Genomic DNA, 10,521 nt, shown 5'->3' with positions numbered 1-10,521 from the left:
GCTAGTGATGAATGATTTCCAATGTAGTGGACGGATGATTAATCAGAATTTCCTAACGATCTAAAATCAATACTTGGAAAATTTAACAATGATATGACTCCTTAGATGCTACTTGATGTTTCAACATTATTATTATTATTTTTTTTACCTTATTCCTGAGCAACTTGCTGTTTCTGACTGGCCATCGGCCATCTTGGTTTTGAGAAGAAAAAAAAAAATCAACATACAACTGTTTGCCACTTGGTGGCAGAGTATAGGATGATGCACTAGTTTCCACTGTAGTGGCTGATGCACAATCAAAACCCATTGGAATCGCAAGAAATGGCTTTTTGAATAGCTGTCCACTGTAGTGACGTCTATGCGTTAAAGGGTTAAGGTAAATATAAGCCTAAATCTAAACTTTGTACATGTGAAATATAACATTCATGTGTCCATTGAAGCTGTTCTCATTGGGGACTACAATGTAACTAGAAACACATTCTAACGTAATTTACTATAACATTGACAAATGATATCCTTCTAGAATTTGTTACAGACCTCATGAACAGTGAGCAGCCAGCACTCGCTGGTTTTCATGTTGCGTTACGGGAGTTTTGCATTTCATTAACTTGTGAGGACCAACTTTTTTTTTATTTTATTTTTTTTAAACTAAGCCAGTTGCAAATACACCCTTACCATATCTTTTTTTTTCTTTTCCTGAAGTTGGCCCTCCCAGTTCAACAAATATGAACACAAACAAGTTTATGACTATCAGGTGACAAACAAAAATGTTGAATGTTTTTCATTACAGATCTGTTTCATGTCTTGTGAGGTGAGAAAACAATAATAGGTCTTACACAGCAGTAAACATACTTGCAATGCCAGAGTTTATTTCAGAGCAAATCAAGGCTGACAGATTTTGAAAACACATGTCAGTTCTAACATTTCACAGTAATCAAACGGTTGTAACCCCAACACATGTTCAAACAATCAATTTCAACTTCCCTGCTATTGATTTTGAGAAATATGAATTTTGTAAATCATCCCTGCTTGTAAGTAACAGTTTATTCACCAAGATTACAGATTGAAACAAAGATCCTTTACATTGTTTTAAACAATCTGTGACGTTTAGATTTAATTCATGCACATTTTTACATGCTATGAAAGACCAAACTAGTTCTGTTTCTGGTAAGTGCCACAAAGAAGAGAAAAGATGAAGTTTCAAAATAGTATGCAATACACACTTGCAAAACTTGTCAGAGGTGCCTTCAAACATGAAACCATTATGTAAAATCAGCAGCAAGCTAATCATACATCATATTCTAATTATGCAATATGAACACATCCTCTTTTCTAACACCTGCCCCAAAAAAAAAAAAAAATACAGGTACAGAAATGCACAAAAGTCTGAAAGAGCTTCTTTATAAACTACACAATTACACTTTTTTTTGAAATCGCAACAGAAATAGACCAGAGTAGTGAAATCTGAAACAAGAACCCAATGAAACACTGAAAAGAAACTGACTCTGAAAAACAAAAGTCATGACTAGATGTAACTCAAAATTTACTTCAATAGTTGCCTAATTAAATATAGTTATTAATACTAACAAAGCAGGAAAGAGCCACACACACAAAAAAACACGATAATAATGAAAAAATATTTACATAAACTATGGGAAACACTGTTCCCGATAATTCGATCCACCCTACAGTGAAATATGAGGATCACTGCCCTCGATATATACACGCCGGTAGGCAAAAACTACCTTTGAACACTCCACATTATGGAAGACACTGCTCCCGATAATGGTTTTAGAATAGAAATATAAATGTTACAAAGAAATGCTTTTGTCACTAAAATGCTTGAGCCCCCAATTTGTTAAAATGGAAAGTTGCCTTGCCAATTCATTAAATTGTTTCAGACCAACGAGAACTAAAAATATACTTCAGTACTAGGAGATCTGAAAAACCATAATTCAAAATCTTCACTCAACAGCCCAAATTGTTATCTTATGGTTTCAGTTTTACCAAATTAGGGCTTTTCTTCAAAAAAAAAAAACAACAACAAAAAAAAAAAAAACAATGAAAATATATATTTTTTTTAAAGAAGAGGAACTGCTCTGCAAGTAATAAAACAGGTGCTTTTGAGCTTATTTCCTCAAGCACCTGTAACAAGAGACATTTCTGATGCCAGCTGTTGGTAACATGCATTTCTGTTAGCAGATGCTGCTTTTAAGAACTGACAGTATAACCGTCACAATTATGGAAGGCACTGCTTCCGATAATTAAAAAAAAGACACTTTTATAGTGAACACTGTCACTGATAAATAAATAAGAAATAAATATAGTATGATCCTCAGTTGGTCAAAAAGGCTGAGTTTGGGGGTTTTACAAGAAGTGCGAAAGGGACTAAAATCCCCAACTAGCAGCTGAGAACAAGGTTTACTCCATATGTAACTTGATGAGACATGGAAAAACATCTTTAAGAAAAATAACAACTTGAACCTGAAATGCACCTTAAAATCAGTCAGCAGAAGAGCAAAGCTTGTGCTCTAATGTCTTTATCATTTAAATATTGTATTATTTACCCCCAGTCCAGCAATAATACATATTATAATCATCCAAATGCAATATACTAAGATGTATAGATATAATAAGACTGATAAGAATGATACCTGTATTTATTATCTCAATATAGTTCTTATTATGTTTAAAGAACTTCCACAATTTGACTTAAAGCTGCCATCTCACTAATTTTGAAGATATGCTTGGTCAAAGTCATGGTTCCAAATCAAAATCAGATCTACTTCATAGTGGCAGGATTATATATGTGTGCATCGAGTAGAACCTTTAAGCAAAACCAACGTCTGGTTGGTGAAAAACGCTATATCTCATTGTCTAAGTCCCAGATATCTCCAGCCAGGTCATTGGCACAGCCCTGGATGTTCCAGGTGAATAGAGCAAACTTGTTTAAGACCTGGTCTATGTCAAAATCTGCTTTTTTTTCATGTACATCCTTCAGGTACTTCTCCAGGTCTTTGGCAGTTTGCCACCCATTTCCAAAGAAAATGTGGCGGAACGGGACATCTCTCAAAGAGATGTAAGGAGACAGTAAATTATGCTCCACCTTAAAGGAGAAAGAAAATGACAACAACATGAGAACTTGGCCAATACGTATCAATCAATGATACAAGATGCGCCTAGAAAAGCCAAGAGAATACCTTTACCTTCATTATGCGGTTATTGAGTATGCGACACGTCTCTAAGTCATTCAGGTCGCTGTTCTTGATGTCAGTAGCTATAGAGGCTGCGGCACGACTAAAGGAGCCCTTTGCTTCGTTCAGCCACTCCGTGGACAAAGACTCAATTTTATCGACCTGTTGAAAGTATTTTGAGAAACGAGCAAGTTATTTTGCAGATTAAAAACTGGTTCAAGTTTTTTTGTATCTCACTGCAAAAACAATGCATATGACAAAAAGCATTACCTTGTCATCTTTGAGAATGTTAACACCAGCGATGATGGCGTGCACTTGCTTATTGATCACACTGCTGTACTTGGTAATGTCCAGTTTGAGAATGTGGTCATGAACGAGACGGAGGGCCATCTGCCCAGCAACCTGAGCAGCAAGCAAGGACAGCTCAACCACTCTCCCACCGGTGACGAGATTCAGTTTATTTTTATCATCCTTGTCGGTTCCAAAAAACTCGTAGTCAGCAGTGGCCTGGTGAAAAAAAATTTTGATAAAATGAGTTTAAAGTTTTAAAATGAGTTTTAAAACTTAATAAAATGAGTCTCTTAAAACCAATGGGTTGTGAGTTTGAATGGTTAAAAAAATGGCTTTTTGTGGAACTTAAAGGCATAGATCACCCAAAAATGAAAATTATCCCATGATTTACTCAACCTCAAGCCATCCTAGGTGTGTGTGTTTATCTTCTTTCAGACAAACACAGTCGGAGTTATAAAATATCCTCGCTCTTAATTTTGAAGTTCAAAAAAAAATGCATTCATCCATTGTGTTAATAAAGGCCTTCTGAAGCGAAGCGATGAGTTTTTGTAAGAAAAATATCCATATTTAAAACTTTATAAAGTAAAATAACTAGCGTCATTAACCCCTGGAGCCATGTGGATTACTTTTATAATGGATGGTTGCAATTTTACGGACTTCAAAATCAGGAGTGCCATTCACTGCTACCATTATAATGCCTGGAAGAGCAATGATATTTTTTAATATAACTTATTATAATTCTTCTTATTATAACTATGGAAGCCGTCTCCGCCACTAAAAAAAAAAAAAAAAAATTGCGACTTTATATCTCAGAATTCTGACTTTTTATCACGCAATTGTGAGATATAAACTCGCTATTGCGAGTTAAAAAGTCAGAATTCTGAGATAAAGTCACAATTAATTAATTTGTTTCTTTTTAGTGTGTTGTTTTTTTGTTGCTTTTTTTTTTTTTTTTTAAAGTGGTGGAAACAGGCTTCCATATAACTCTTAAAATTCTTCTGATTGAAGATTTTTTAATCTCGTTATTTTATTTTTTATTAAACTGACAGGCCAACAAAATACAAAAACAAAACAAAAAAGCTTACCTGAGAAGGGACAAAACTAAAAGATACAGATGGGATTCCAGAGAAGGCCAGGAAAGGATATGCAGCATCATCCATCTGCATGGGTGTCAAACTGAGCACAAAACACAAATGGACTCAGAAGCATGTACATGTCATGCCAACACTGAAACAATCATGATTATATTGATGTTTCGACTCATAATAAAAAAAAAAAAAATCAAAGCAGATTTACTCACACAGATGACAAATCACCGTAACTCTGGAGAAAGCTTGAACCTGACACAGAGCTTTTGACTTTTTTCAGGGTGTTCTGCAGAAGGGTGTGCAACAAAGGACTGGCCGAAGCTCTAAAGGATCCCACACCTGAGAGAAGAAACATTTAATTTTTTTAAAAGGACAGGGAGACAGATGACAAGAGTGGAACTTGAACTTGTCCACCACACTAGTAGATATACAAATAGTTTGTCATTTAAAAAAAAAAAAAAAAAAAAAAAAAAAAAATGTAATTGGGTGTACAAAATCCTATAATAAACTTATCACTTGGACACAGTAAACTTACCAGTAACAACCCCATCCAAACTAATGTAGGTAAAGGCTTTCCTGTCTAGTGATGACCAGTATCCCTGTTTAACAAAGAAGACAACACGTTACAAAACCATAACTGCGTTTTAAAACAAACTGCATACAATTATCACAGCCAAGCATAGATGATATTGGCACACAAACCTCAAGCCATTCAGTAACTCCAACATTCCCAAAATCCCCTGCGGTCCAGCTGGCAAACACAATGCTTCTTTTGGGCTTGAAACCATCTAAGGTTAAGGGGACAAGAAGTGAGCGCATGCCAGAACAATACACCGACAGACTGCTTTTGAACACAGGCAGACAAGAGCATACCTTTCTTCAACTCTGTAAAAACCCTTGCAAGCTCCACCAGAAGACTAGTTCCAACTGCAGACTTGGCATATCCCCAGCTCAAGGAGTCCCTCTGCGCTCCGATCACAACATAACGATCTGACGGATTCAGACAACCACAGTGAGACCACACACATTCAGATCTATAGACTTATTTAAGCAAAATGTAGAAACTCACCAGGGTCCACATATCCTTTGATGACTCCAAACACGTTATGGATCTTTGTGTCAACAAGGTTATTATTGACAGATACGGCTACTTTGTCAGTTTCACTTCCCAACTTGTAACTGGACAAGCCACCCTTAAAATGATCAGGAGCATCGCTTCCTCCCATTTTCCTGTGAGAAATTAAAGAATACCAATTAATCTTGATGTTTCTTGAAAAAGATTTAAAAAGAGATCAAGGTAAACCAAAACTATAACTTACGCAAAGATTTTGCTTGCCATAGCAGTAGTAATGGTCTGGGCGAGTATTCCTGGAAGACCAGAGGACTTGGCAGGAGGAAACTGAGTGTGATTAAATGATGGGAATCCTGGGGTGTAAGGATCACCTGATCCTAGGTGGACCTGTAATTAATGACCAGAAGGCATGAATAAACAATAACAACAACAAATAAAAACAATAAAATACATTTATGATTTGAACTGTTCAATTTTTTTAAAAATTGTTTAAACCATCACTTTTACTGATTTGTAATGTATTGTATAAGTCAACATTTACCAGGCAATTTAGATTGCTTTTGCCATCATCTAAAAAATAATGACTATATATATATATATATATATATATATATATATATATATATATATATATATATATATATATATATATATATATATATATATATATATATATATATATATATATATATTATAAAATAAAATCTTTCCATTTGTTCCAAGTCTTTCCACTTGGGTAGTCTTTCCACTTCCAATGTTCCAAGTTATAACAGCAAAACAAAATCAACACAAACATGACTGCATCACTTACATGACCATAGAGATCAAATTCCTCAGACGTTCTATAGTCAGCTGGGTCTGGGTAGATCAGAGCTGCTACTGCACCCATCTTAGCTGCATTCATAACCTAATATGGTGACAAACATACTTTGATCAGCACTAGCAAAAAAACAATAATAGTTCAAAAAGAAAATGAACTTATTGATCTGCTTCTCAAGAGTCACCTTCTGTGCCATGCTGATTTTTCCAGCTCTCATCAGTACGACAGACCCATTTAGATTCACATTGTATTCTCCGTCTCGCACGTTCTGCAGGTCAGCAAGCTCACCATAGTTGGCGTACACCACTCTGCCCTGTGGATACATTTGTTTAAGAAAATGACTGAGAATGCAAATCATGGGACAACTAATGACACAGCTGACTGACAAAGGCAAGCAAAGGAGAGGAAGAGAAAGGCTCACCTCTTTTTCTCCTGTTTCACTGTAAGCTAGGAACCCCCCCGGACTTCCGATCTCCTCTGAGCCAAACCTTACTTTGTTTGGTTTGGCGCTTTTAGGGTTAAAAACAGTCCAGATTACAAATAGTGCAACCAAAGAAAGATGGAAAAACTATAACTGCAGTTACTAAGGTGTTCGGACTGGTTTTTGTCATGTTGCTATGTGGATTTTTACTGTTTAGCATGTTGGGCACTTGTCAGCGTGTTACTATGCTGTTTTTGTGTTATCAAGTGGTTTTAGTTTGTGCACACGTCAACATATTGCTATGTGCCGAGCTAAAGAGTCAAGAGCGTGCGCAGCATTTGCGTAGAGATCGTCTGCAAGCTGTAACATCATTCTAAATAAAAAGGGAACAAAAACGTATGTGTCGTTTACATTTTATGCACTTGCGCGCCAATTGCCAACAAAACACAGACATTTGATGCAGTTACTCACTGCCCGCGATCAGCAAATCCAGCTACGAACTGGGACTTGTTTACAAACGCATCACCGAAATCCCGGTAACAAACAAACATACACGCAAACTTCATCCTCTGTTCCCTTAATGCTGGGTTCTTTTGGAAGCTGAAAAAGGTAATCTTTCCCTCACAACCAAAAACACTCCTTTGGTGAAAGGAGCTGCATCTTATTTCGAAGGCTGCATCCTCCGGAGGTCGCATTTGAAGGCTGCATACATCATAAAGGATGTCTTTTTTAAAGGGTTAGTTCACCCAAAAATGAAAATTCTGTCATTTATTACTCACCCTCATGCCGTTCCACACCGAAAAGACCTTCGTTCATTTTAGGAACACAAATTAAGATATTTTTGTTGAAATCCGATGGCTCAGTGAGGCATAGCCAGCAATGCCATTTCCTCTCTCAAGATCCATTAATGTAGTAAAAACATATTTCTTTGGTTCATGTGAGTACAGTGGTTCAATATTAATATTATAAATCCACGAGAATATTTTTGGTGTGCCAAAAAACAAAATAACGACTTATTTTGTGATGGTCGATTTCAAAACACTGCTTCAGAGCATTATGAATTGGCGTATCAAATCATGATTCGGCACACTGATTTATTATGCTCCGAATCTTCATGAAGCAGTGTTTTGAAATCAGGCATCACTATATAAGTAGTTATTTTGTTTTTTGTCGCACCAAAAATATTCTCATCGCTTTATAATATTAATATTGAACCACTGTACTCACATGAACCGATTTAAATATATTTTTAGTACCTTTATGGATCTTGAGAGAGGAAATGGCATTGCTGGCTATGCAGGCCTCATGGAGCCATCGGATTTCAACAAAAATCTCTTAATATGTGTTCTGAAGATTAACGAAGGACTTAAGGGTGTGTGGAACAGATGAGGGTGAGTAATAAATGACAGAATTTTCATTTTTGGGTGAACTAACCCTTTAAGAGAAGTAACCATAGTAAAATTGACCGATATTCATTGTGAGGTGTAAAATACTGTAATTTCTTTCTTACTTTGCAATTTAACGGTTATTTTTCCTTAAATGAAACTGTTTCGATGATACATGCATCCTTCAAATGCGGCCTTTGAAGGGTCCATCCCCTGAATTGGGACACAGCCACTTTTGAAAAATCTCTCGGCTTCCGTAAGCCGAACGAAGCGTGTTGATGGATGTGCTCTTGCTCTGGGTGATGTGTGTGTGCACACTTATCAGGGAGAAGTGCCCATACAAGGAATTCCGCCCTTTATTATGTGATAAAGGGCCATACTCAAAAAAACTCTCAGAAACCGGAAGTAGAGTATTTGGCACAGAAATGTCATGTCATACGTCCTACTTGTGTTTTGAAACTTTGGCCATGTTTAGCTTGAGAATGCAACTCTTTAACAGTGTAAATAAGTCAGAATTCATGAAATAGAATTAGACCGCCGCCCCCTTTAATGTGATAAATCTTCATATAGATATTGTGTTATACATCCAAACACAAACCTCTGAAAGGTGGGTGTTCAGTGTGGTTTGTAGTATATTATATTGTTATGTGTTTTTTTGTGTTCTAACAGGTTTTTAGCATGTATTTTTATGCATGTTATGTGGTTTTTACTGATCAGAAAGATTTGTTGGTGTTATGCGCTTGTTAGTGTGCTGCTATGCAGTTGCTAGGGTATTTGAGTGGATTTTGAATGGTTTTAGTTCGCTGTAATGTGGTTGCTAAAGTTTTAAAAGTTTACTTAATGTGTTGCTATCTAGTTGCCAGTGGTTGCAAAGTGGTTACTTATTTTCGGACAGTGTTTCTGGAGTGCCTACTAACCTGTTAGGATGCTGTAGCTTCACATAGTGCTCATCAACCCAGGGTCCCATATTCAGTTTCGTGAAAATATCATGGATATTGTCACCTAACTTGTTATCTACAGATGATCCTGCATTACGATCCCTCTGGGAATACACGCTTGATGGAAGAACAACAGAAAATCAGAACAATAACAGATCTGTATATTTAAAAAAGGCTGTACTTTTACTCATTCACAATTGTGTTAATGTTTAAACTGACAATGCTAACAATGACCAATAATATCAAATGATTTACAGATACCTTAAATTATCTTCAATGGCTTTAGATGACAGTTTATCATTCAGAAGTTTAACAATGTCACTCCAATCCATAGAGGGATCAGAAACGTCATAAATTGGTTGAACATCTTGAACCTTTTCCGTTGGCTGAACACTGTCTGGCGAAGAGCAGGAAGGAGACTCAGACTTACGGTGGACACAGTATCCAATGAGTAAACCTGTCACAAGATAAAAGAAAAAAAAAAACAAAAGAGCTTGGTTTCACATACGAGTCCAAGGGAAAAACTGAAAACATCTCCTAATAATAACTTATTACATGGCTCTCTAAAACACTTAATTTTGATAGGTCATTCACAGCATTATGGGGTCAAGTATTTTTGTATTGAACGCTTAACTTACCATTGTCCATGGCAAACTAATTTATATCTCTTAAATTAATCAAATTAATATTTGAAGAGTTCAGATGCAAAAAACGCTAAAAGCCATCTCCATCAAAAATGAGAATGATATTGAGAGAATGTTCTCCACACATAGTATACGTTCATCAAATACTTTCGCTTCAAATCCACTAAATCCCAGTGTCAGCCCATTCAGAAATACCGGTTTACTGGCAGAAACCGCTAAACGCCACTTCCCACGGGAGAACCAATCAGAAGATGCGAATCAAATCATATGATTTAAAGATGAATGACCTTGTGCGTATGAGTGGCTTTTAATTGCCGAGCTGAAAGCTATCATGTTTTATCCATCGTTACAGTGGCAATGACAGGATTTCATGAGTAGCGAGTAAACAACAGTTTTGCTGCTGTAAAACTGACAGAAACTGACACTTTACTATGTCTTGTTGTCCAAAGAGCTGGACTTTTTGCAAAAACAGCACACATGGACTGGTTTTGCAGCAAAAGGCGGTCAAATTAGTTAAATAACAATGAAATGCCTACTAGGTAACTATAAAGTTGGCTCTATTCTTCTCCCAGTTCACCGACCACTTATTTAAGTCTTTTAGAAGAAGTGGATGAATTTAAATCTTGTAATTGTGACAGCACTGATTCTCAGCATCGCAGCGCAAACTA

General features: G+C 36.3%; 1 protein-coding gene across 2 annotated transcripts in view; it reads right to left on the bottom strand.

Moving 5' to 3' along the window:
- Positions 1–857: 857 nt before the first annotated feature.
- Positions 858–10,521, bottom strand: part of tfr1b (transferrin receptor 1b) — a 21,101-nt gene continuing 11,437 nt past the window's right edge. For both annotated transcript variants that reach the window (XM_067377726.1, XM_067377724.1), the window contains exons 4-18: positions 9,471–9,666; positions 9,189–9,326; positions 6,887–6,974; positions 6,650–6,778; positions 6,457–6,552; positions 5,893–6,032; positions 5,643–5,803; positions 5,447–5,563; positions 5,276–5,361; positions 5,109–5,172; positions 4,786–4,912; positions 4,571–4,661; positions 3,465–3,701; positions 3,207–3,356; positions 858–3,106 (exon numbers count right to left, since the gene is read on the bottom strand). In XM_067377726.1, the coding sequence (XP_067233827.1) occupies positions 2,864–3,106; positions 3,207–3,356; positions 3,465–3,701; positions 4,571–4,661; positions 4,786–4,912; positions 5,109–5,172; positions 5,276–5,361; positions 5,447–5,563; positions 5,643–5,803; positions 5,893–6,032; positions 6,457–6,552; positions 6,650–6,778; positions 6,887–6,974; positions 9,189–9,326; positions 9,471–9,666 (2,063 nt within the window). In that variant the 3' untranslated portion in view covers positions 858–2,863. The remainder of the gene's footprint in view (positions 3,107–3,206; positions 3,357–3,464; positions 3,702–4,570; positions 4,662–4,785; positions 4,913–5,108; positions 5,173–5,275; positions 5,362–5,446; positions 5,564–5,642; positions 5,804–5,892; positions 6,033–6,456; positions 6,553–6,649; positions 6,779–6,886; positions 6,975–9,188; positions 9,327–9,470; positions 9,667–10,521) is intronic.

This window comes from Chanodichthys erythropterus, chromosome 23, assembly GCF_024489055.1.
Source record: "Chanodichthys erythropterus isolate Z2021 chromosome 23, ASM2448905v1, whole genome shotgun sequence".
In the NCBI taxonomy this organism is placed as follows: Eukaryota; Metazoa; Chordata; class Actinopteri; order Cypriniformes; family Xenocyprididae; genus Chanodichthys; species Chanodichthys erythropterus.
The sequence above is the reverse complement of the archived record's forward strand: the minus strand, read 5'-3'. Positions and strand labels throughout refer to the sequence as shown.